At 40.4% G+C, this 27,945-nt stretch overlaps 1 protein-coding gene across 3 annotated transcripts in view; it reads right to left on the bottom strand.

Moving 5' to 3' along the window:
* Window positions 1–9,554: 9,554 nt before the first annotated feature.
* Window positions 9,555–27,945, bottom strand: part of PARP11 (poly(ADP-ribose) polymerase family member 11) — an 18,740-nt gene continuing 349 nt past the window's right edge. The window contains exons 2-9 of one of the 3 annotated variants that reach the window (XM_032775744.2): window positions 20,035–20,138; window positions 17,177–17,305; window positions 16,965–17,085; window positions 15,515–15,590; window positions 15,131–15,203; window positions 14,916–15,046; window positions 10,558–10,709; window positions 9,555–10,087 (exon numbers count right to left, since the gene is read on the bottom strand). In XM_032775744.2, coding sequence (XP_032631635.1) covers window positions 9,774–10,087; window positions 10,558–10,709; window positions 14,916–15,046; window positions 15,131–15,203; window positions 15,515–15,590; window positions 16,965–17,085; window positions 17,177–17,305; window positions 20,035–20,049 — 1,011 coding nt within the window. In that variant the 5' untranslated portion in view covers window positions 20,050–20,138 and the 3' untranslated portion in view covers window positions 9,555–9,773. Of the gene's footprint in view, window positions 10,088–10,557; window positions 10,710–14,915; window positions 15,047–15,130; window positions 15,204–15,514; window positions 15,591–16,964; window positions 17,086–17,176; window positions 17,306–20,034; window positions 20,139–27,945 lie in introns of those variants that run through there. The other 2 variants (XM_032775742.2, XM_032775745.2) reach the window with 2 other exon arrangements.

Genomic DNA, 27,945 nt, shown 5'->3' with positions numbered 1-27,945 from the left:
AAAACTTTACAGCCTACAAGTCCACTCAGTCCTACTTCTTGTTCTGCCAATCGCTAAGACAAACAAGTTTGTTTACATTTGCAGGTGATAATGCTGCCCGCTTCTGGTTTACAATGTCACCTGAAAGTGAGAACAGGCATTCTCATGGCACTGTTGTAGCCGGCGTCGCAAGATATTTACGTTCCAGATGCGCTAAAGATTCATATGCCCCTTCATGCTTCAAGCACCATTCCAAAGAACATGCATCCATGCTGATGATGGGTTCTGCTTGATAACAATCCAAGGCAGTGCAGACTGTCGCATGTTCATTTGCATCATCTGAGCCAGATGCCACCAGCAGGTTGATTTTCTTTTTTGGTGGTTCGGGTTCTGTAGTTTCTGCATCGGAGTATTGCTCCTTTAAGACTTCTGAAAGCCTGCTCCACACCTCATCCCTCTCAGATTTTGGAAGGCACTTCAGATTCTTAAACCTTGGGTCGAGCATTGTAGCTATCTTTAGAAATCTCACATTGGGACCTTCTTTGCATTTTGCCAAATATGCAGTTAAAGTGTTCTTAAAATGAACAACATTTACTGGGTCATCATCCAAGGCAGCTATAACATGAAATATATGGCAGAATGTGGGTAAAACAGAGAAGGGGACATACAATTCTCCCCCAGGACTTCAGTCACAAATTTAATTAACACATTTTTTTTTAATAAGCAACATCAGCATGGAAACATGTCCTCCTGAATGGTGGCTGAAGCATGAAGGGGCACATAAAAACTTTGCAATGCCAGCTACAAAAGTGCCATGCAAATGCCTGTTTTCACTTTCTGGTGAATAAGACTGCAGCAGTATCATCCATAAATGTAAACAAATTTGTTTGTCTTAGTGATTGGCTGAACAAGTAGGAGGACTGAGTGGACTTGTAGGCTCTAAAGTTTTGTTTTTGAGTGCAGTTATGGAACAAAAAATATAAATCTGTAAGTTGCACTTTCACAACAAAGATTGCACTACAGTACTTGTATGAGGTGAATTAAAAACTACTATTTTATCATTTTTACAGTGCAAATATTTGTAATAAAAATAATATACACTTTGATTTCAAGTATAACACAGAATAGAATACATATGAAAATGTAGAAAGAACATCCAAAATATTTAATAAATTTCAATTGGTATTCTATTAACAGTGCAATTAAAACTGCAATCACAATTTTTTAACCACAATTAATTTTTTTGAGTTAATTATCTGAGTTAACTGCAATTGACAGCTCTTATTTTAAACCAGACAAATTAATTTTTTTGTTAGCAGCTGTACTTTATATTGCCTATTGGAAATTTTTTTGACTTCTGTGGAATTATGGTATAGCCAGCAAGGCAGAATCGTTAGCCAGGTTCTTTGAATATTAATGTGATCCTGAATAAGTAATATACAATGCAGCATGTTCATATTTTATTGTAACTTTGCCTTGATAAGGTTTGTTTTTTTCCAAGTTGTGATTTGGGAAATTTTTGGGGTCTCTATGTTCAACTAGGTTGCACTGAAACTATTAAATAATACCAGAAACAATCTTAAAATCAATCAGTCTTTAAAGTACAAAAAATAAATAACCATGAAAAAGATTCAATACACTGGATTTGGATTAGAAAGTGTTTTGTTCTTTTTAAAAAACCTTGTATTGTAGTTAATCAAAACTGGCACAAGATTGTGCAGTTAATTAGGACTATTGCATAAACTGGCACTTCTTTTCAGAATCATAAAAAGCATGGATTAACATACCGTGTAAGTTTCTGCAAATCAACAGCTTAAAAATCAGGACCTTTAAAGTGTGCTTTATCTTGTGTCCCTTCCTGAAGCTATGGCCTTTTGTCTCACACCATCTAATGCTCAGTACCCCAAAGCTGTTCCTCAAAGTACATTTATGCTTCTGGGTGCTCAAACACTGCTTGCTCCCACTTGAGTTTTTCAAAGCAAAATGACATTAACTATCTGATCTACTGTGGCTTATTTATTCCCCCTCTTAATGCTAAAAAAAGCTGAATGTTCCCTCTTTGTACGTCGCTTAGTTTGTTAGTCATTTCCTCCATGCTGCTCTGATCCCCTTCTCTTCGGGCCCTATCAGACTCCCTCTGAAGTTAATGAAAGGACTCCCACTGGGAGCTGAAAAAAAACTATGTACATTTTCTTATTCATGCCTCACACCATCTCTCCCTAGTACTTACCTACCTTATAGGACCTTTAGTAAGGTTGTCAGTCAATGTTTGTAAAGTGGTTTGAGACCTTTAAATGAAAGGTGCTATAAGATATTTCAGGGACATACTGTCTCTACAATGCAGTATATTTGTTAAAGGGAAACTGACAATCTGAGCAACTTGTTTGGTAAGATACTTTTTCAAAACAGCAGGAGGAAGTTCATTATACTGGGGTCTGTTATTAATCATGTTTATTACATGTGTGCCTAAGGACCAACTTAGTTCATTTGCACTGTACAACCACGGAAGCTAAATATTTAAGCTCTGAACACTATTTTCTCCAAACGGTGTCATGCATAGGTGAGTAAAACTGGCCTGTCTGAAAGCAGAAATAGTTGGAACAATATTATCCTGATTGCTCTGACTTCCCGAACATAAAACAGAACTTTTCTCAGCAGCGTTGACTGATCAATTATGACAAGGTGATAACATGGGTATTGTAATTGTCATAGGCATGTTGCCCAGCTCAGAACTCAAACCCCAGGGTGAGTGAGGATAAGATCGCTTTCAGTGTTCCCAGTTTTGGGCTGCTGCAGGGGCCCAACAGGCAACCAGTGTAATATAGACTGTGTGTGCACGCGAAGTTATGGCAACCTAACCCTGGGCTGCCCAGGGACACCAGTGCTGCCCAGAAGCTACACAATGTTATGTGTTTTGGCCCTGCCCCCAACACACCTCTTACATGAGGGCTTGCAAGGAGGTCTATCACCGTCTTCCTCAGTTCCTGCCCTGGGAGAACTCTCTGCCAATCAGATCAAAGGCTTTTAGAGTCTCTTTACGCTACTCTGAGCCCTTTAGCTGACACAGAGGGGTCAGAGAGGGAGTGTGACCCACATCAGGCTTCCTGGCTCTCAGCGCAGCGCTCCATTTCCAGCAGAGCTTATTGAGTAGGAGCTGAGCATTCAGGAAGCCTGCACAAAAGGTGGGTTTGGAGTCACTTTTTTTCTTTACACTCCTCACCCCTATCTTTAATTTACTTTCACATCCACCATTCAAAGCTTTGTTTCTTCAGTTTTTCTTCTCCACTTAGTCTTCCCCTCAGTCTTTACCCCACACATGTTGCGTTGGGTCACATTTCTTTCACTAAACTTTCTTCAATGTCAAAACTCAGTCTGGAGCCACTGCTTAAAGGGGGGAAAAAAGTAATTACGTTGACATGCAGACAGCACTTTGTATTAATACTTAACCCTTTGAAGATCTAAACACTGATAACTTTGTTTTTTGCATTTATAAAAATTTAAGGCAGCCACATTACATGACAAAGCTTTTTAAAAGTCACTCTCGCTGATTAATAAATATTGACCTTGACATAAAACATACCCCATGTTCTCTTTCTGGAACATGTCTAGTTGAGTCTCAAAACTCTGTTGGGGTCTTAAGAGTACTTCCTGAGACTATTCCTTGCAGATGATTTCTGAGCAATTTGCCAGCTGTTCAATTATTGCCAAGATCACCTGAAGACCTAAATACCCTTCTCACAATAATGCAGTCGGTACCTGTATTTTTCTTTTGTACAATGGTGTGTGGTGCTAGGAACTATACATTAGACAATCCTTGATCCAAAGAGCTTATAGACTAACAGACAAGAGACACAAAAGATGGAGGGAAAAAGGCATAGAAGTGAAGTGACTTGTCCAAGGTTACATATCACATCAATGGCAGGTACTGGAACTAAGCCCTGTCTCCTAGTTCAAATCCAGGTCTCTCTACAGAGCCAAACTTCATTCTCTATTTATTCTGGCTTGTTTAACTTGTTTAAACTCTGTAATCTTTTTAAAATAAAAAATTTAATAGAAAATTAGTCCAAGAGAGTTGTTTGTCTGGTGACAGTACTGTTGATAAAGATACAAGGTGCTCCTCACAATCACCACATGCATTTAAGACGTGTATCAGCCAGCAAGACCATCTGGCATTTTGAATCTCATTGTTCAACTTCTATTTGCTGAACCATGTGACCACTGCTGCAGCCTGTATTTAAAAACGCAGGCCTTTTTACTTTGTCTTTTAGATGAAGAGTAGCCAAGGCCTATAAATGGCATGTGAAGTGAGTGGAATTTACTCTCTGCTGTAACCTAGGAAAATCAGGATGCCAAGAACTTCATTCTTATTTTTGCTGCTCAAAGAATAGCCCTGGAATCCCTCCCTGACTTCCAAAGTGGTGCCTCTGGAAGGGAAGAGGGATGAATAGATGTATCTTTAACTATATTCCAATGGAGAAGATGAAAAGAAATCTACTTCCTCCAGGAGTACAGCTACCCTTCTGGGTGTACTGTAGCATTCCTGCACCCTTTCTACCTGTATAGGGGAAGTAGATGGCACAGATGTCTCAACAGCTATATGTGGTACTGTGATTTCAGTGACCGAAGGCCTAGCTTGTACTGCAGACATATGAGCTAGTCAGGGAGACTCTGGCACTGGGCTCAAATAGGTTACTTGGTGTCAAATAGGGCAAAGCCACTAAAGGGACAGTACCAAGGTGCTTGGTACAAAGATTGCTGAAGAGTCACAGCCAGAGGAAAGGGAGTGAGCCGATTTAACTGGTACCACACGCATTCTTTATAGACAGTATCAAGGTGCCAGAGGAACCTATCTTAGCCCCACCAGCTGAAGAGCTTGAGATGAGTCTAATAAATGTGAACTTGTGTCTCTGTTTAGAGGCTCCTCAAATAGGGAGACGTGTCTCATCTCGTATCCTTCCTACCCCTTCCTGAAGAAGTACACCACAGGGGTTTCACCCATCTCAGCCTTGGAGCTCGGGGTGGAATCACAGCTCATAGGGGCATGAACTGAGGAGGGGTGGCAGGAGGATTGAGTCTTAGCTACATCCTTCTCCTTATCGGAGGAGGTTTTCATAGAGAACTCCAGAAAAAAAAACAACTCTCATTAGGCAGACATCCCACGTCTTCTGAGTCCATTTAGAAAAAGAGCAGATGGATCATTGGTCAGAGACATATCTTTTGCCTAAACAGAAATGGCACTTTGAATGCACATCCTTGAGTGGCACGGACGTATCACAGGGTCAGCAGGTCTTAAATCTTGAACCTTTAGTGTTGCCAATAACAACTCAAGTCCCAGAGAACCAGTGGGTGGAGAGGACGACACAGAAGACTTAAAAAAGGCAAAAAAGTTTTTTAAAGCCAACTACCTAACAACTGTATTAACTAATGACTAGCACTAGCAACAACAGAGTCTCAGAGAAGCTGGTGGATACTGCAGGACTCCATCTCACTGCCATGGGTGGTAAAAGGGGACTGAGGGAGACTTGGGTCTGCTCCATCGTTTGTGCCCTCAGGTGGAATGACACGAGGACATCTAAGATGCAGTTGCAGCCCCAATAGACACCACTCCCTAAAATAACCCAATCTTGGCCACATGCACATTAAGAGAGGTACCCAGATGGCCAATTACATGAAGACCACCATCAGGTACTGGCAACGATTTTATTCCTTGTGAATAAACTCCATTCATGGAGTCTGATTAAGCACACTTCAGCCCACCTCCTGGCATTTGGTTTACTGGTATGTTAAAAATGGACTGCAAGCCAACTTTCCCCAAAATGGAATCTGTCCTGGCCTTGCTGTGAAGTGTAATGCTGGATTTAAAATATCTAGTTCCAATAAGCACTCAGTAAATGTCTCACCCAGACACATTCTGTCAAGCTGTAGAAACTGCCATGGCCCCTACAACATGGGCGTTAAGGCCTTTATCTACTGGAATGCTTACTTGCAAGCAACAAGTCTGAGAACAAACGTCAATTTGTACAGAACACCTCCGGAATGAGATATGTCCAAGGGAGAATTTTTCTCCCATACACAATATTTGTGCCTTTTAGAAAGACTGAGATCTATCTAGGTAATGGAGCACATAGCACTGTCCTGCAAAATGGCTGCTATAGGAGAGTCTGATATCTGGAGAAGCAAGCCAGCAGCAAGATGGAAAGGATCATGATAAAGTCAGATACTTGGGGCAAGAATATCCAAAAAAGACCTTAAAATCTCTGGCTGAGTCCTTCAAACCATCACTTATAAAAGCTTCTCTGCTTTGCTCCGCAACTGAGATATTAAACAGCTTGCAGGATCTCTCCGGATAAATCAAAAATTGAATATCTAGTTATAATACAAGAGATTGAAAAGGCACATGGTGGACAATCAAAACGGTGGAGTCCCCGCTAGAGACTGAATACCCTCATTTGTTTTTCTCTCTAGACCAACTGACACTAATCTCCTTTCTTTATCCAACTGGGTTCTAATACTGGCTGCTTTCTCCATAGTAGCTGAGTGCCTCCTAAGAATAATATCATCAATGATCTTTCTCTCCCTCTTCTCCCCTTCTTTATTTTGCCAGAAAGGGGTAAGTTTAGCAGGTTGTTGTTTGTTTAAAATGTCATTATTACTGAATTTGAAGAGAGGGAGTGTTGGCATGAGCAAGGTTGATGTTCTGTAAAAGCTTGGGAAAAGAGGTGCGGGGTTGACATCATAGCTCTGAATGCTATGAACACAGTTGCCATTTTTATTTCATCTGGCAGCAAGCCCCACCATCCTCAATACAAGTTGGATGCAAGGAGTTATCCACTGTAGTTGATCGTTTCCTCACTTCTTATAAGTGAGGAGAAGAACTCAAAAGAGACAGAAATGCCCACTCAGCCAGGCATGTGACAACCAGTATTGGGGACATGCTGAATCAGTTGCCTCAATGCCATAGTGTTGGTTGTCAAGGAAAGAGTCTAGGTACAGGAGGCCTTGCCAGAGGAGATACAGTATAAATCTCTAGATGTCACCTCTGAACACTGATGGCTGAAACTGGACTTGGTAAGTCTGGATCTGAAGGACACACTATGAAAAACCACAAAATAGAATCTCTCGGTGGCTACAGTTATTCCAATCAAATGAAAAATACACCAACTTCCTCCTTGTAATTTATCTGATTTAGAACTAAGAACTACCATTCAACTTTTTTAAAGCCCAAGACGTTGCACAGTAGCTGTCTACATGGTGTAAACAGCTTCACTATCAAGAGTTATCAATACAGATGAAGATGATTGTACCAGGAAAGCTGATAGAGTGGACACTAGATGAAAAGCTGAAACCACCCTCCATGGCACTTTGGACTGGTGAGATTAAGGTTTTTCCACTCAATTCCCTTGAGTCTAAATAGAAAGGCACAGAGTGGACAAGCTATAGAGGTGTAAGTAAACACAAGCAGGGTAAACATAAATCATACTGATCTTTTGAAGATATTGTATGCATGCCAAACATACATACCTTTTAAAAAACAGATTTGTTGGTTACTTTTAGCCACAACAGCCCAGTAAGACTTGAGGAAAATAGTTACTGGATTTTGGAAATTAGTGAGTGAACAAACAAAAGAGTACAATTTTTTTTTTATTTTGACTTCTTTTAATTTCATAATGTCCAAGTACATGTATTGTAGCATATTTTATAAAAATAAAGAGGACTTAGTCTGAGGACACCCTACTGCATTTGCTAGTAAATCTCTAATGAGAAGTCGGGAGGGTTCACTACAACCCAAGGGCGATTCCCTCTGCTTGTGTACACATACTCATACTGGGATGGCTTAGCCATTCCTCCATGGCTGCTACCCATGCTATCACAGCTACACTATTTATACTCATGCTAGCTCAAGTATGCGTACATGTGCAGGGGACTCATACCCCTCGCTCACAGTGTGGATGTCGCCTTATTGTGTGTGCATGCATGTGTGTATTACAAGGCTTGTGGATCAGTGAAGGTTTACCGTTCTGTAGCACCAATCACTGGTTATCATTGCAATAACACCCAGAAATCCCACTCAGGAGACCCATTGTACTAGGTACTGTACAAGCACAAAGGAAGCCACAGTCCCTGCCCTGAGCAGCTGAAGAAGATAAGTTGAGGAAAAAAGTTTCCAAGAAATTTCAAAGAACACAAACAACTAACACATGGTGTGACTGCAAGAGTCCATGAACAGACACAGATAAAGGACTTAGGGAGGAGGGGATACATGTCCCTATTAGCTGGGTCATAATGCCAGGCTGTGCACATGCAGTAGTATGCTCCCTCCCATGCCAGAAAACTAACACAACTTTGAGTATATCTATGGTCTGTGTGACAGGGCAACAATCCAAGAGCAGGGATCCAAAGAGGCAATCTCATGAGGGAGAGCCAATGTGTTTTTACTCATTTAACACCTCACTTCCCCTTCTTCAGGAGTTTAGGTCTCTCTGATCTTTCTTCTGGTCCCTCTTCTCCTCCCCAATCAGATTCTACTTGGTAAAAACAGTCCATACTCTGCATCTATGCAAATGGAAAGAAAACTTGGTTTACATAAAATCAGCACACACGTTTTACTAAAACCAGTCATGAAACATAGGGGAAAATTAAGGGATGGAATTTTTAGAAGCCCTTCATTTTGGTTTAATTCTTGTTTCCATTGAATTCCATAGAGTATTATCATCAACTTCAATGGAAGTAGAGTCATGTCAACACTGAGTGCATCTTAAAATTCCAGCCAAGCTACAGAAAGACAGCAGCATACAAACAGAAGTTGGCTATATACACATATGTTTTCGGGCAGGAAGGGGAGGGAGGGTGGGAAGAGAGATGACAAAAAAACACATTTTACTATTAAATAACAATTTTCTAGATCACATAAGCGATCCTAGCACAGGAATCTAGGGCTAAATACCTACCTAATTACTGACCACAACTGCTGTCAGGTATATTATTCTGTCACAACCAGACTTCAACTTATAGGCTGCACAGCATTATTGCAAGGTTGCTTGAAGCAGTATCAGACCTAGATTTAGTCCTAGCAGCAGGTACAGGGAGGGGCGGAATAGCTCAATAGTTTGGGCACTGGCCTGCAAAACCCAGGGTAGTGAGTTCAATCCTTGAGGTGACCATTTAGGGATCTGGGGCAAAAACCTGTCTGGGGATTGGTCCTGCTTTGAGTAGTGGGTTGGACTAGATGACCTCCTGAGGTCCCTTCCAACCCTGGTATTCTATGATTCCAGACCTTTGCTTTTCCTAGATGGATTGTTCTGTAGATTTAAACTCCAATCTACAAGTAATACATGCTGCAATATACCAATAACTATTAAGCCCCCCACATTTTGTAAAATTATAAATAAAATCTTTATAAAAGATTATTCATCTGTACACATACTGTATCATATGCATAAATATATATTTTACACATGGATAATACATTTGTATTATTTTTTAAAATGTATAGCAGTAAGAATTCTTTGAAGACATTAAATGTCCAATTTAATTAAGGCTCAGCTAAGCCACATTAAAAATTTTTATAAACCCTAAATGTGAAAAGCATCAACGTTTATTTACAGGATCAACAGATGGACAACCAACCTTCAGCCAAAAGGATTTTACAGATGTAAGCCAGATTTTCCTTCACATCTCCATCTCTGTTCACCACAACGTATTTAAAAAAAAATTGTAAGTTATATTTCCTTCGCAAAGACATACTGCCCATCCATCACAACCAACCTAATATTCAGTTTGGCTCCTTGCAAAACTTAACAGAACTCTATTAAATATTCAGGGTAGATTTGGTTGGTATCAAAGATAACAAAGATCTTTGGATTCCAAGTACTATCCACGCAGCTGTCGAATAAGTTCACAAAGCTCCCATCTTTTGAAGGAGGTCTCATGTATTTGGAATCTCCAATGACATAGTCTCCAGTTAAAACACGAGCAAGAAACATAACTTTATACATTCTGAGCACATGATGTTGCAGACTGACACCATGGATTTGAAAAGTGTCTCCATGCTTCATATCGTCTTTGCAGAAACGACTGGAGTACGATGCATCTCTTGCAAAATAGGTCCCTTAAAAAACAAAAAGCAAAAATTATACCTGATGACAACAGTCTCATTATGAAATCAAAACGGTGTAAGATCTGAATCAGGCCATATATCTCAGTTTTATATTCATAATCAACCCAGCAAAATTATACTAGTGCTGTGCTTCTCAAGCTTTTTCAGTGTGAGCCACATCATAGTAGGGAGATTGTCCCATGACCGGCTTACCCTTCTGCCACTGGACTATCATTTTCCCCCACCCCACTGCATAACATCCAACTGTGGCAACTACAGGAATTGCTTACTTAACACATTTTAGCAGGAAGAAGAGAGAGAGATTAAACAATTCTCCACAGACCACCAGCAAATGCCCTACAGACCACAGTATGGTAAATGCATTTGTGGGACACCATTATATGTTGAGAGAGGGAAGAGCAAAATAAGTGTATTAATCAAAAATTACATGGAGTGGTATTAAAGGAGTCATTACCGCTTACCTTTTCCATACACAGCAGCATGCATACCATTTATTCTCCAGTCAAAGTTATGAATGCATATTGCTTCTACAAATTCATTGCTGGTACCATGAAATAACATTTGTTCATTAATGGTAGGGACACCTCTTCTCTTCTTTAGCTGAGCTTTTTTCCTACAAAAAAAAAAAGCATAGCATTACAAAAGTGTTTGTAATCAAACTGGAATTGCACAGAAACTGAGAGGAGAAATAATACTGCAACAACTGAATTTGAGAGAAGTGACGAAAGTTGATTCTGCTCCTCAAATACAGCTCAAAGTTCTACCATCTAAGTAGCAAGCCAGCCTGTAGCTACAAAATCCCTCTCAGTGGCTGTTCTCTAATTGCTCTACCTGTAAAGGGTTAAAAAGTCTCACTGCTATGCATAGGTAAAAGGAAATAAGAGGGCACCTTGCCAAAAGAGCCAATGGGAAGGCTAGAACTTTTTAAAATTGAAACAAGACTGCCATTTGTCTGTCTGGTTGTTCTCCCAAGGAGAGGCAAACAGGGCAGCAACTATCCTGTAAGAAGCTTGGGGCCAGGTATGAAAATAGGGTGACCAGATAGCCAGTGTGAAAATCGGGAAGGGGTACCAAGTAATAGGAGCCCATATAAAAAAAAGTCCCAAATATCAGGGATGTCCCTATAAAATCGGGATATCTGGTCACTCTATATGAAAAATCATCGGTATCATACCTAGAAACTACTCATTTGAAACCCTAGATATGTAAGTAGATCAGGAAATGTCTAGGAAGATGCAACCAGGTTTATCTCTTTATTTCTTTATGGCTTCGTGGACTCCTCTGCGATAACCCCAGATGCTTTTGTTTTGTTTGTAACCTTTAAGCTGGACCTCAAGAAACTATTCCTGAAGGTAGTTGCTCTTTTTAAATCTAGCAACGACCTAACTTTCCAGATGTATTTTCTTCATTTTGTTTTTTAACAAAATTTACCTTTTTTAAAGAACAGAATTGGATTTTTGGTTCCTAAGAGGTTTGTGCACGTTATTTAATTAGCTGGTGGCAACAGCTGATTTCCTCTGTTTTTCTTTCTCAGCTTTTCCCCAGTAGGGGGGTGAAAGGGCTTGAGGGTACCCCACAGAAAGGAATTCCCAAGTGCATCTTCCTGGGTTCTGAAAGGTGTTTTGCACTTGGGTGGTGGCAGCATCTACCCATCCAAGGTCAGAGAAAAGCTGTAACCTTGGGAGTTTAATACAAGCCTGGGGTGGCCAGTATTAATTTTTAGAATCCTTGCAGGCCTCACCTTCTGCACTCGAAGTGCCAGACTGGGGAAATCAGCCTCAACAGTTCCCCTCCATCTCCCCACACACGCAGCTCCCCTGCCACTGCATGAGGCGGGGAACCCCCCACCGCAGCTCCCAGCCCCACAGGGCAGCGGGGGACCCCTCCCAGCCACTGGGCAATGAAGTCCCTGCAGCTCCCAGCTGCTTCAGGGTGGGAGGGAGAGCAGGGTACTGGACTCTCCTCCCTCCTCATTTTTGTCAGGGATGATTTTAGTAAAAGTCAGGGACAGGTCACGGCTTCTGTGACTTTTTGTTTATTGCCCATGACCTCTCCATGACTTTTACTAAAAATATCCATGACAAAATCAGCACCTCAGTGATGAGGTTCATCTGCTCCAAATGACTGAGTCAGACACACAAATACATTATTTCACCCCAGAAAGCAGCTGAGCCTCTGAGACCATTGCTAGCCATCCTTGTGACTTTGATACAAATCTTTAGGTTACCCCCCCTGTGGAAAAATAAGGGCAAGCAGTTTCTGGACTAAGAAGATTCCCCTCATGCCTTTATACTCCATTGTGAATGGAATTTTAATACTGTATATTACTTTGCAATTAACACACACAGTAATATTGCAATACTGTTATTGCGTGCAGTATGATTATTACAGATTCCCATTTCTGAGTTCATGTTTCCAAAAATGGGGTAGTGGGAACTCCATAGCTTTGGAGTTCTTAAAGCACACACTTAGTTGTGCAGTGGTACCTGCTGCCCACCAATTCCTTTTTTCAGCAAAAGGTAGAAAATCAAAGAGAACACAAATCTGCACTGTGAACTCAGAAGTCAGTGGGGATCTAGTATCATTTCTTGATATTGTTATTCATAGAAGTATGCCACAAATTGAAAAACTTCAGAGATACCTCTATAGAAATCCACTTTAAAGCAATAAATTGTTACAACAGGGACACTGTTAGATATACAAACTTCAAAGTAGCAAGACTGTTACAAAAGCACCAATCAAAGCAAATAAACTTTTTAATTGTATGATGTATTTATATACTTAAATACATTCCATACCAATACATTAAGAGAAGGCTAAAGTTGCAAAAATTAATCACTCATAAGCCAGGAAATGAGAAAATTAAGACTCAATATGCAATCTTAAGACACCTCTCTCTGTAAATATTCACTATAAGCGTGCAATTACATGATCACAAGGTATTTCTCAAATACAATATACCATACAATTTCATCTACAGCATAGCGCCTTTTAAGCCCATGGAACACCTTAATATTTTTTTCATTTTTTACTTATTGATTTTATTGTCATAATGGTCCAATATATCTTCATGCTGACTTTTTATAAGTTCCCTTTCTAGAAAGGTAGGTATTGACATTTCCAAGGGCAACCGTGTGATACATAATGTTTCTGAAGTGCAAATATTAAATAAAGACTGATCAGAGAAGTGGTGGGAACAAAACTCAAGAACTCCTAACTCACCCTGCCCCATACAATATTTAGTGGGAAAGAAAGCAGGAACACTCAAGCCAGCAATGGCTTCTGCAGTACTGACAGACTAAACCTGGATTTGCTGCATAGAGCTGGATCCAACACAGACACTTCACCCTACACTAAAATTCATAAAGAGAAGATGGTAAGGTGAGAAACTTTGACAAATCGGGAGTATTTGTTTTGAGTCACTGGACATGCAACGAATACAACCCTGTGAAGGCTCACTTTACAAGGAGTCTGTTGTGACCCGTTCACTCCATCATAACAATATCTTCGGATCCACCACATATAATTTCTGAGAACAATGACTGTAGTTACCTCTACCAGCCAGCTCACATAGAGAGGATTAGAAGAGAGCCCAGTGTCAACCTTCATGACTAAGTAGCTATGCCTGTGGTCTTCCTTTCCATATGTTGATGAGGGAGCTCGCTGAAGTTGCCACACATTCTTTACCAGTTGGATGATTATTTACTGTTCAAAGATTTGATATGTTAAAAATGACCATGAAACTGTGGTCAAGTCTGGTACCTTATTGTCCATCGGGAAAAAGTATGTTTCTAGCAACATGGGCTAGGGACATTCAGCTATTCAATCCCTTTAATAACCACGGAGGAATTCACATCAAACCATTCATACAACCATTCAAAATTAGAAACATTTTTCAATGTCAATTTCTCCAAGAGACTAACAACTACAGAGACACAGTTTCTCTGTTTCAGACAAATACAACTTTTGATAAAGCCTTTCAAAATCTTTTTGTTTTTTTAAATAATTGAAAAATAACTGCAAAGTTAAATTCAGATTTGGATGTGCACTTCTTCAAAAGTTCAAAGGCATTTGGACCCATCTCTAGAAAAAAGATACATTATGGGAATGTTAAGACTAAACAGTAAATGGCAAAGGCTGTGAATGCCAATCTACGATTCGTGCGGTTGTGCTTTTTCCTCTACATCAAAGACAGTGTATTTTTCACAACTGGTAAATCAGGAAATTAAAACACTGCTTAATCAATTTAAAGTGCAGTTCTAGTCTGAAAAGGGATTTTGCAAAAATGGTACCTTCTTATCCCAAAAATCTGCTGCATGTGCATTTTGAGTTGTACCTGCTAACCTTAGTGACTAAAATAAAAATTTGATCTTTGAAACAAAGATTGCTTTATATGCCTTTAAAAAACAATTTCTTCTTTAGTTTAAATTTAAATATAAAACCTTTGAAATTGCATATCAAATTTCAGCCCAAAAGAAACTTTTATTGCAACAGTGCTTTTCAATTTTCTCATTGCTTTTCAAGTTTTAAGCAGTTTGTGATCTTTAGCTTACGGTTGTTACAGAAGTATCATTAAATTCCAAATCCATAAAAAAATCAGGATTTTTAACAGGAATGCTGATATGTGACTATAAACACAAGAGCAGGACCAATTAGGGAAAAGAGGAAAGATACCAGATGCAGAAAGGGTGCAGACACACAATAAGTATTCCAACAGTTTTATAATTAGATGCAATTAACTATTTCTGCTGCATGCCTTTAAAAGAGATGTATTCTATTAGCATACCTAGTACAATGTTTGTTTTAGAAATAATCTCACCTGCAAAAAAACTCCCACAAGTCTAGATTATGAATTCTCTGAATTCTTTTAATTCGGTTGCTATCCATTGTTTTCCCAAAGAGACTAGAAACTTCATTATATTCATTTGTTTGTTTTTGCAAAGGAATAAGCTGGAAAAAGAGAGGTTAGTATAGTTTCACTGAAGTCCATTGGTCTTTCATCATATGTATGTTCCATGTCATAATAGTTCTTACCTGATACGGTTCCTCTGTATTTACATTCTCCCAGTGTGAAGGCATTGGGATAGCCTCATTTTCACAGATATAACTTCAAACACAAAAATATAAGTTAAAACAATCACACCCAAGAGTTGAAGCTTTTCTTTTCCCCCCAATAGGATTCCTACTAATCTATAATTTGACACATCGCTTGGGTCCTGAACGGGGATTCAAGCTGTGGGTAGTTATTTTTAACAGGCAAGGAGAGATTTCCTCCTCCTTTGCTTTCCCACTCCAATCCGTGTCCCCAGATTTAATTTGAGGAGGGTAAAAAATAATGAAGAAATTTTAGAATGTTTCTACTTCATCTTACTAGAGGAATGATGAATTAAACCAACATGAACCACTTTTAGTTCTTACCTGAAAGCACTGATAGAAAAGGGAGCTCGCTTTATTGGACGCTGTTTTCCAGTAGTCAGATTGGTTTGTTTCATCACTGTATATAAAATGAAAATTAAGTGAGTACCAGACACATTCAATCTATAGAAATGTTAAGTGTTTGGACATAGCACAGTATCCAGAAAATGATATTTTTAGAGTTGTCAAATAGGAATTATTGTCTCAAGTGTTGAGAGAAGCATTTTAAAATATTATTCTCCATCACTACTACTACTAGAATGCACAAACACTAGCAGAGCTCCCACATACCATGGTAACTAGTACTAAATAAGTACCATACTTAAGACAGACAGTACATATTCACTAGTAGTGAAATCCTCGCATATTTGAGCCAATGACAAAACTCACTTGATTTTAATAAGGCCAGGATTACACTGTAGACTTCTGCATCTAAATGCTAATTTTAATGCAGTGCAGAAGCTAACATCTTTGTACCACAAAGTTAACAGTATGGTGAAAATTATGTTATGCTTAACAGCTGCCTTTAGCATTTTTAAGCAAAGAGTCAAGATTTAAATATAGTTTACAAAATCCATTTTTTAAGAGTAAACTCTAAAGAAGCTATTTGAAAAAGTATTTACCAAAATACAAAATTCTGCATGAATGTACATATTTTCATACAGTCCACCACTGTATTACCTTACAACTGTAGACTAAGATCAGAATACAGAGACTGCTATCCACAAAATGGAACACCCACATCACGTGACCATGACAGGTCTTTGGTCAGTTTAATATGAAAACACAAATGAAACTATAAGCGCAATATTTGAAATGCTCAGAATGAGATGCTATAACATCGCAACTTTCTACATAAGTAAAATGTATTTAAAATTAACTACACAGTAACTACACTGGAAACCATCAGTAACCTGTGATAAAGAGTCCATACAATATGAATATATGAGATCTTTCCATAAAGTCACTTTCTAGAAAATGATATCTGATGCTCTGATGAACATATCAGAGTTGGATTGTTGAAGTATCTGCCAGCTGAATTATATTGTCACTTTATCAGCATTACTTATATAGAGTTTGTGAAGACAGAAAATCGTTTTCTACAATGCTTGCTGCTTGAATATTTAGAAGAAAACAAACTTTTGGTGTTCTCATTTCTCTGAGTATATGGTACAGCACCACTTATATCTCACATGAGAGGAGACAGGACAAACACCAGTGTTACTGAACAGGGTATGCTACTTACAGTAACAAACCTAGAAGGCTGAACCATGTAACTGTCTCTATATGAATGTACATTTGACATTTTATGAAGAAGGCTTTCCCAGTTGTGCTTTTCTGCACTACAATAGAAGAGATAGTTGAGGCCAACAGCAGGTAAAATGTACTGGTCAACTCTTGTCATTAGAAACCTACAAATAGATAAATACTTCATTGTTAGAGAAAGACATACCTGAAAAGTCTAACTTGTAGTTAAATTTTGCAGTAGTAAAAGAAACAGAGCCTTCCGGGTTCATTTTGAAGCTCCTTTCAATGTCTTCACTGCTAACTGAACACTGAGTGTTTGAATCAGTCTTCAACACAAACCAGAAAGGACAAGTTTAAATACAGTACATTTGACAGTGTGGAAGTTATCATAGACAATATATTCCCATGTTTAAATACCTGAAACATATGCCATTTGCCACATTCAGCCAAGTAAAACCAGCCCCATTGGGTATCAGTTGTATCCATCTCCTCCTCAGGAATCTCCATCTTTGGAGAGAATTCTTCTGATGCTCTTTGAAGCATTTCCTGAAATAGTCACAAAAAATATCTTCTGTGATAACCCATTATTTATAGAAATCTGTTATCTCAGAAACACTAGTTTGTCTTGATTTTTTTTTAAATTAATATACAACTCTTATTTGAAAAAAAAAAGCTGACTTTTAAAAAGTTACTATATGGGACAAGAAAGGCAGGTACAATACCCTGGAGATCAGGCTCCCTTAGACATTTCCTCACTCTTCTATCTGTCCAGTTTAATAAACAGTACCCCATAAACTGGCTTAAACCCTTCCCATTCAGGCCTTTCTCAGATGCTGAAAAAAACATACAGGCCTTCAGAATGTCCACAAGGACAAAAGACTCAGGCTGTGCCCAACCAAGGAAAGATAGTGAGTGAGTTCCAGAGTTGAAAGCCCTACCACCAACCCCATTCCAGTTATACCTGGGCACTGCTAGCTCAAGCACCTCCACAGATCTCACCTGCTACACTACCAGACAAGGGGAGGGAAACTTTCTTCAGAAACTAGGACCCAAACCATTTAGAACCTTTTGATTAAATCCAAGCTCTTAAATTTTATTGGGCAACAGACAGAATCAAATCCAAACCATACAGGACAGGTGTAATATATTCCCTCTAAGAAGCATTGCTGAACAAGCAACTAGATGAATAAACACCCAAGATTTAAAATTATATTATATAAATATAATTTTTCAAGACTTCAATCTATATTTTTATGTAAATTAAATAGAGATTTTAAAAAATAAATAAACCTATTTAAATCTGCAATTATGACAACCTGTGTTAAGGCATAAAGTTTAAACTTACTAAAATATAACTATAATAATTTAAATTAAATTAAATTAAATATATTAAGCAGTATGTTAGCTGTCAAGTTTCAAAGAATACATACTACTAAACTAGCAGAACTCACTGACTAAGCACCTGGAACCAGAGTTTGTTGAAGTGCTAAATTAGCTTTTAACAGCAGTAACCTCTTTCACAGGTACAGAGAAATATTTTCTTACTTTCAATTTATTCAACAAATTCAGTTCAATGACTAGTTCATTCACAATTAAGGAGCCAATGGCAGTTGACGAATTGTTTTTTTTCTCCCACTCTGTGAATAAAAGTTAAGTGTGAGAGGATGAGATCTACTAGTTCTAAAACTCTAAAGGACATGGTGACCAGAAACAATCTGATCAATCCACTAACTACAAACAATACTGCCTTTGTTTTAGTTTTAGATGCAAAACATGCTTTAATAAATGTTTTTTCCCTCTATCTATTCAGCACATTAAGGTAGTTTTATTTAACTCAAATAATTTTAAAATGCTGCTTTTGTGCATTTTAATTGACTCAATTTCCATTCAAATAGAGATTGATGCAAATTAAAAGTAAATTAACTAGTAAATAAGAAACGTATCATTCACCATTTTCTAACATAATATAAATATAAAAATTAAGAATCTGAATAAATGTCAATTAAGCTATATAAATTGCCTAAGTAAATGTGTATAGATACAAGATATCCTTCCAGTTAGCAAAAAACAGTATTACATTTGGTGTAAAGGCTGTATTTAGTGGCAGTAGTTATCAACCAATGCGAATCAACCTTTCTTCAGGAAAATAACTAAAAAGTATAAACACAAATCAAGATTAAAACTGATTATTTAAATCAAGGTTTCAGTCTTTCTGATTTAAATCAATCCACGCTGACAAGCAAGGTGAAGATTTTAAATAGTCTCCAAAATTTAGCCCCTCCAAGAGGCTGGTTAAAGTAATCTAATCTTGAGACACAGATAGCAGCAGCAGAGTCCAAAGAAAAGGTAACAACCTTCTAGCCAAGCACACACAAAGAAGTACTGCTTCTGGTCACAACTGCTACTTGGGCACCCAAAAGCATATGGAGTTCTATCAACACCCTCAGACTGTGAACACGTTATCATGAACAGTGAACACTTCTTATTGAGGGACATCTAATCATCAGATTATTGTTCCAACTGTTTTTAAATCAGCCAACAGGCATCTCCCTGGTCTTGTCTGAAGTTAAGGTTGAATTCCAGCTTTAATTTTAACAACCTCTTTTTCAGTTGAACCTAATCTGTTAAACTATTTTTAAAAATATATATGGGGAGGAAGGGTTGGGGTGAACCTGAAGGAAGGAGGATGGGCCAAACACAACACAAGCTATTTTTTTATTAGGGTGGGGGGGGGCGTTAAGGAAGGATGAAAGGGAGAACAGAACACATTTTCTCTATACAGCTCTATCATAAATGTTGTGCGTGGGTAACTCTAAAATGGATGAGGCTAGACATGTCAAATTTGGATTGGTTTGTACCACAGATGTCATTAGATAAGTTGAAAGAAAACTAATTCAGTACTCTTGAATTTAGGTATATTTACAGTTAGCATTTTTGTACATATTTGAACTTTTCTGTTTTATTTGTAAACAATTTGAAAGACATCTTAGTCTGCTAGATATACCAGTAAAATTTGTAAGTCTCCAAACAATAGTACTTACATCTGTTAGGGAATCTGGGGACAAGAACATACAGTCCTAATTTCTTTCACTGCAACAGAATCAGCGCTTCGTCTCCAGTATAACAGAAGTGTTATTCTAATCGTTAAGTGTAGTTACAGAGAGATGTCAGTAAGAGACTTTAAAAGTCTTGGTAGCATAAAAAAGAACAAACAGTCATAGGAACTGACAACTTAATTTGATGATGTGGAATAAGATTGAAAGAATCTGTTTTACCATTAATCCAAACATTGTACTCAAGCACCAACCACTGGCAGAGCATTCATCCTATTTTGCAGAAATCATCAACGAGAGGACTTGCGAAGGCTGAAAATCTGGAACTGAACCACACAACATTAACTGTCACACCTTCCCTAACAGAATCCTTCAGACACAATGACATGCTTGGAAACCATCACAAACATTTAACCCACTGCATGCAAAAGTGATATATACCCCTCTTGGCTTGCGAAAGCTAGCGAAAAGTAACTGTAAAATTTATAAATAATAAATGCATCCTTCAGAGAAGAGAACATACCATCCTCCCTGAAAAATGCAATAGCCCATCCAGTATTTCAGATGACCTTCCTAAACTCCTATTTCTATGCAAAAATATTTAAATACTAGTGCCAATCAAACTCCAAAATCACATGACCATGGTTAACATCTTGAATGCCTCACAATCAATTCTGAGGTCACAGCACAGAGATAAAATCCTTAGTGGTGGTTTAAAAAACCCCAAACTTTTGCACTGCAATGGATGAAGGCTACAACTCAATAAAGACTCATTAACTTTCAACACAGTTGTAACCCCAGTTGTATATCTCATTTTCTAAGATAAAACCAGGATGTCACAATGCTTGCAAGACGAAGTATAGCTGACTCAGATTAAATCAGAGCAAAATCAAGAAATACTGGTTGAAAGGGGAATATCCTCTGAGGAACTTGCTGTCATCCTATTTCATAGCCCTGATCTACACTACGAGTGTAGGTAGCATTTTGCAGCATTAGATTGATTTAACCCTGTACCCGTCCACACAACAAAGCCATTTTTATCGACTTAAAGGGCTCTTAAAATCTATTTCTGTACTCCTCCCCGATGAGGGGATTAGCACTGAAATCAACATCGCCGCGTCGAATTTGGGGTAGTGTGGATGCAATTCAATGATATTGGCCTCCAGGAGCTATCCCAGAGTTCTTCATTGTGACTGCTCTGGACAGCACTCTCAACTCAGATGCACTGGCCAGGTAGACAGGAAAAGGCCCGTGAACTTCTGAATTTCATTTCCTGTTTGGCCAGTGTGGCAAGCTGATCAGCACAGATAACTGTGCAGACCTCATCAGCAGAGGTGACCATGGAGTCCCAGAATCGCAAAAGAGCTCCAGCATGGACCGAACAGGAGGTACTGGATCTGATTGCTGTATGGGGAGATGAATCTGTGCTATCAGAACTCCGTTCCAAAAGACGAAATGCCTAAATATTTGAAAAAAATCTCTAAGGGCATGAAGGAAAGAGGCTATAACAGGGACCCGCAGCAGTGCCGCATGAAACTTTAGGAGCTGAGGCAAACGGCTGCTTTGGGTCAGAACCCCCAGACATGCCGCTTCTATGATGAGCTGCATGCAATTCTAAGGGGTGCCCCCACCACTACTCCACCTCTGTTCGTGGACTCCTGCAAGGGGAGGCTCTCATGCAACAGGGATGAGGATTTTGGGGACGAGGAACATGAGGAGGAGGAGGAGGGTAGTGCACAGCAGGCAAACGGAGAAACAGTTCTCCCCAACAGCCAGGAACTGTTTATCACCCTGGAGCCAATATCCTCCCAACCCTCCCAAGGTGGGCTCCCGGACCTTGAAGGCAGAGACAGCACCTCTGGCGAGTGTACCTTTGTAAATACAATACATAGTTTAAAAGCCAGCATGTTCAATGATTAATTTGCCCTGAAGACTTGGGATGCATTCACGGCCAGTACAGCTACTGTAATGCATTCAAGCAACATCCGTTCTTTATCTCTCTGTGTTATCCTCAGGAGAGTGATATCATGCATGGTCACCTGGTTGAAACGGGAATTTTATTAAGGGGACATTCAGAGGTGGTCGATCCTGCTGGGCTATGAGCCTGTGGCTGAAAAGAAATCATCTCCGCTGTTAGCCACGTGGTGGGGGGAGGGGGAAGCGATCATCCCAGAGAATTTGGTGTGTGTGGGGAGGGACGGGGGGTCAGTTGGGTTTGTGCTCCATGTTAACATGAAAACTGGCAGGCCCTCATTATAAGAGGCAAAATACGACCTTGTACCGAAAGCACATGTGCTATCTAATGTTAACAGCTTGGTTCACCGTGAAAGAGTCTATCCTTTGTCCTCTAAAATGTGTCTTTTTAAAGAATTCTTCCCCTTTTTTAACTCCTGCAGCTGCAAATACTCCCCTTATCATCTCCGTCCCAGAGGCTAGTGCAGATAAGGCACACACACACACACACACAAAAACCCACCCCAAAACGCACTCACGATGAAATGTTCTCTGAGCTCATGCAGTCCTCCCGCACTGAAAGAGCTCAGCAGAATACAGGGAGGCCAACAATGGCAGAGTCCAGGAAAGCAGAAAATGAACACGAGGACAGGAGGGACAAGCAAGAGAAAAGGTGGCAGCAGCATGATGATAGGAGGCAGGATGCAATGCTGAGGCGATTGGAGGATCAAACTGATATGCTCCAGCATATGGTTGAGCTGCAGGAAAGGCAGCAGGAGCACAGAGTGCCGCTGCAGACCCTGTGTAACTGCCTGCCCTCCTCCCCAATTCCATAGCCTCCTCACTCCGACGCCCAAGAACGCAGGGGGGGGTCCGGGCACCCAACCACTCCATCCCAGAGGATGGCCCAAGCAACAGAAGGCTGGCATTTAATAAGTTCTGAAGTGCAGTGTGGCCTTGTCCTTCCCTCCTCCACCATCCCACCTAGTGCTTTCTTCCTCCCCCACCCCTCCCAGGCTACCTTGGCAGTTATCCCCCATTTGTGTGATGAATTAATAAAGAATGCATGATTTTGAAACAAAAATGACTTTATTGCCTCTGCAAGCGGTGAGTGAAGCAGGGGGGAGGGTGGTTGGCTTACAGGGAAACAGAGTGAACCAAGGGGGCGGGTTTTCATCAAGGAGAAACAATCAGAACCCTCACACCGCAGTCTGCTCAGTCATGAAACTGTTTTTCAAAGCCTCTCTGATGCGCAGCGTACCCTGCTGTGCTTTTAACCGCCCAGGTGTTTGGCTGCTTGTAATCAGCAGCCAGGCGATTTGCTTCAATCTCCCATCCCGCCATAAATATAACCCCCTTACTCTCACAGAGAATGTGGAGCGCACACCAAGCAGCAATAACGGGAATATTGGTTTCATTGTGGTCTAACCGAGTCAGTAAACTGTGCCAAATGCACATTCTACCACCATTCTGCACTTGCTCAGCCTATAGTTTAACTGCTCCTTACTACTGTCCAAGGTGCCTGTGTATGGCTTAATGAGCCATGGCATTAAGGGGTAGGCTGGGTCCCCAAGGATAACTCTAGGCATTTCAACATCCAACAGTTATTTTCTGGTCTGGGAAGTAAGTCCCTTCCTGCAGCTGTTCAAACAGACCAGAGTTCCAGAAGATGCGAGCGTCATGTACCTTTCCCAGCCATCCCACGCTAATGTCGGTGAAACGTTCCTTGTGATCCACCAGCGCTTGCAGCACCATTGAAAAGTACCCCTTGTGGTTTATGTACTGGCTGCCAAGGTGGTCTGGTCCCAAGATAGGAATATGCATTCCGTCTATCGCCCCACCACAGTTAGGGAATCCCATTGCAGCAAAGCCATCCACTATGACCTGCACATTTCCCTGAGTCACTACCCTTGACAGCAGCAGCTCGGTGATTGCATTGGCTACTTGGATGACAGCAGCCCCACAGTAGATTTGCCCACTCCAAATTGATTCCCGACTGACCAGCAGCTGTCTGGCGTTGCAAGCTTCCAGAGGGCTAACATCACTCCCTTCTCAACTGTGAGGGCTGCTTTCATCTTGGTATTCTTGCGCTTCAGGGCAGGGGAAAGCAATTCACAAAGTTCCATGAAAGTGCCCTTACGCATGCGAAAGTTTCACAGCCACTGGGAATCGTCCCACACCTGCAACACTATGTGGTCCCACCAGTCTGGGCTTGTTTCCCAGGCCCAGAATCGGCGTTCCACAGCATGAGCCTGCCCCATTGCCACCAGGACATCCAAATTGCCAGAGCCTGTACTTTGAGAGAAGTCTGTGTCCATGTTCTCATCACTTATCAACGTATTGCTGTCGCCTCCTCATCTGCTTTTGCAGGTTCTGAACATACTGCAGGATAATGCGCGAGGTGTTTACAACGCTCATAACTGCCGCGGTGAACTGAGCAGGCTCCATGCTTGCCATGGTATGGAGTCAGCAGGATAGCACCCGCGAAAATGTTTTTGTCCCATCACGCATTGGGAGCTCAACCCAGAATTTCAATGGGCAGCGGAGACTGTGGGAACTGTGGGATAGCTACCCACAGTGCAACGCTCCAAAAGTCAACACTAGCCTTGGTACTGTGGACGCACTACGCCGATTTCATGTGCTTAGTGGGGACACACACAATTGACTGTATAAAATCGCTTCCTAAAAAATCGACTTCTATAAATTCGACCTAATTTCGTAGTGTAGACATACCTACAGGGTAAGTCTACATTACAATATAAGCTCGTGCTTGAGCCTGGGCTCAGGGCTAACCCCCCCGCATCTAAACTGTAATTGTGCAAACCCAAGGCTCAGACCCATGGTCCCAGGACCCTGCAGGGCTGGAGACAGGGTCTGAGCCCTACTGCTTTGACTCAAGTCCTGGGAGTCATCCGAAAGTATTCCACTATTCCATGGGACAACTTCCTTAGTCCTCTCTATCCCAACAATCTGCAATCCACTCTAATGAAAACTGCAGCAGTTCAGGTCAGCGTTAATCCACTCTGTTCTGATCACCGATCTGCAAGCACACTATCAGAGAGTGTCCTTAGTTTGCAATGGAGAGTGAACCGATCAAGCCTTTTGCAAAGTGAGCTGCTTCTTGGTAAGGTACAGGACAGGCAGTAATGTATTTCCACTGTGCACCTCAGTCCTGTGGCTCTAATAGCCACATTTCAGTTGTGTGGCACTAGGGTTTGTGGGATATGCTTACTTTGACTCAGGTCTGTGCACTGCAGTGTGGACACTAGAGCACCTAAGTTCAAACATGGATCAGAAAATTCTTAACCTAGGGTTCAAATACAATGTAGACACTCAAGCCTGACTCGAGTCCCACTAATCCTGGGTTTACATTGCAATGTAGACATATCCACAGAGGGCATCTCCACAGCCCCCTCATATGTCAACATGGTATGAAGTCTCAGGGTCCTGTATGATTCATCCCTGATGTTAAATCACCAAGTAACATTGGTGGTAAAGGCAAGTCTTCTCTTTCAGTTCGTTCCTTGGTCCCTGACAAAGATTTGGTAACAGTGATATGAATTTGTTACTTACAGACTGGATTACTGTAATCCACTTTATCTGGGAGCTAACATGAAAAGAATGCCCTCCCCAAATTCTTTACAATGCAGCTGCTCACCTCCTCACTGGGATGGACAACCTTAAGTACATCACCACTGTCCTCCTAGTACATTTCCAGTGTTGGTTCAACGCCTTGGCACTGGTCTTAAAGGTCATTAGTGGACTAGAAACCAGCTACAGTGGTGATCACATCTCCATCCATGCCCCATCAAGACAGCTGCACACCTCTGGGACAATGCAGCTCACAAGATGAATTGCACAAATATAGCGCTCTCATCTGAGAGTTCTAGAAAGATCTCCAAGAGGAATTCAGACTAACCTGGCGCTTAACCACCTAGATCTGCCTCTTTGCGAAAGCTTTCCCATGAAAACTAGTTAAATAACCAAATCAATAGTCCAGCTGTTGTCTCCGGTCATCATGGGATATGGACTGTCTTTGTTTGCATAGCACCAAGCACAATGGGGTTCATATCTGGGGCTCCTGACAGCTATCGCAATATAAATAGATAAAAGGTCAGACTGTTGTTGTTATTCTTAAGGAATGGGTTACACGGGAAGAAACCTATTTTGAAGGAAGAATGGGAGAGCGTAGTACGAGGGAGGGTTTCTCTAAAGATCTCCAGAAGCAATTTTGAATTGAGGTGGGTTGTTTTGGTCAGTGCACTGGGGATGCATAAGGCATATGAGCTACAGTCAGAAGAGATAAAAAAATCCCTAGGAAGACTCAAAAAAATAAATAAATAAAATAAGCAAAAGACTCAAAAATTAACAGCAAAAATTTTTTTAACTATACCAGAAGCAGGAAGTCTGCCAAACAATCAGGGGGCCACTGGAAGAAGGAGGTGCTAATGGGGCACTCAAAGATAAAGCCATCATGGAGACACAATGAATTATTTGCACTGGTCATCACTGCAGAGGATGTGAAGGAGATCTCCACACATGAGCCATTTTTTTCAGGTGACAAATCCAAGGAACTGTCCCAGAATGAGGTGTCAATAGAAGAAGTTTTGGAGTAAATAGATAAGTTAAACAATAAGAAGTCACCAGGACTAGATGGTATTCACCCAAGAGTTCTGCAGGAACTCAAATATGAAAAAGCAGAATTGTGGTATGTAATCTATCACTGATAGCTTCTGTATCAGATGACGGGAGGATAGCCATGTGACACCAATTTTTTTTAAAGGCTCCAGAGGCGATCCTGGAAATTACAGGCTTGTAAGTCTAACTTCAGTACCAGGCAAACCGGCTGAAACTAAAGAAAGAACAAAATGATCAGACACATAGATGAAAGCGATTTTTTTCAGAAGAGTCAACACGGCTTGTGTAAAGAGAAATCATGCCTCACCAATCTAATTAGAATTCTTTGAGGGGTGATTCAGTGGATACAGTGTACTTGGACTTTGAGAAGAGCTTTAACAAGGTCCCTCACCAAAGACTCTTCAGCAAGCAGTCATGGGATAACAGGGAAGGTCCTCTCAAAGATCAGTAACTGGTTAAAAGACAGGAAACAAAGGGTAAGAATAAATGGTCAGTTTTCAAGATGGAGAGGGGTAAACAGTGGCATCTCCTAGGGACCTGTAGTAGGACCAGTGTTGTTCAACATATTTATAATTAATCTGGGAAAAAGGGTAAACAGTGAGAAGGCAAAATTTGCAGATGATACTAAGTTACTCAGGCTAGTTAAGTACAAAACAGACTTCAAAGCGCTACAAAGGGATCTCACAAGACTGGGTGACTGGGCAAAAACAATATGGCTGATTAAATTCAGTGTTGATAAATGCAAAGTAACGGACATTGAAAAAATATAATCCCAACTATACATATAATATTATGGGATCTAAATTAGCTATTACTACTCATGAAAGAGATCTTGGAGTCAGTGTGGATAGTTCTCCAAAAACATCCTCTGAATTGACAGCAGAGTCAAAAAGTGAACATGTTGGGAATCATTAGGAAAGGGATAGATAAGACAGAAATTATCATAATGCCGCTATATAAATCCATGGTAAGTCCACACCTTGAATATCATATGCAGTTCTTGTCATCTCGTTTCAAAAAAGCTATATTTAGTACTGGAAAAGGTACAGAGAAGGACAACAAAAAGGATTAAGGGTATGGAACATCTTCCATATGTGGCAAGATTAAAAAGACTGGGACTGTTCAGTCTGAACTAAGAGGGATATGATAAATCTATAAAATCATGAATGGTGTGGAGAAAGTAAATAAGGAAGTGTTATTTACCCCTTCACAGAACACAAGAACCAGGGGTCACCCAATGACATTAATGGGCAGCAGATTTAAAACAAACAAAAAGAAGTATTTCTTCATGCAAAGCACAACTTGTGGAACTTGTCACGGGATGTTGTGGAGGCTAAATATATAACAAGGTTCCAAAAACAACAGGGAATGGAGGACAAGGGATGGATCACGCCATAATTGCCCATTGGCATTGGTCACTGTGGGAACACAGGACACTGGGCTAGATGGACCATTGGTCTGACCCAGTTCTCATGTCTCCCCTTGCAGCTCCCCCTACGTGCAGGGAGCATCACTTCCTGCCCTTTGCTGGCCTGGCAGCGC

This window comes from Chelonoidis abingdonii, chromosome 1 (assembly GCF_003597395.2).
Source record: "Chelonoidis abingdonii isolate Lonesome George chromosome 1, CheloAbing_2.0, whole genome shotgun sequence".
Taxonomy (NCBI): domain Eukaryota; kingdom Metazoa; phylum Chordata; order Testudines; family Testudinidae; genus Chelonoidis; species Chelonoidis abingdonii.
The sequence above is the reverse complement of the archived record's forward strand: the minus strand, read 5'-3'. Positions and strand labels throughout refer to the sequence as shown.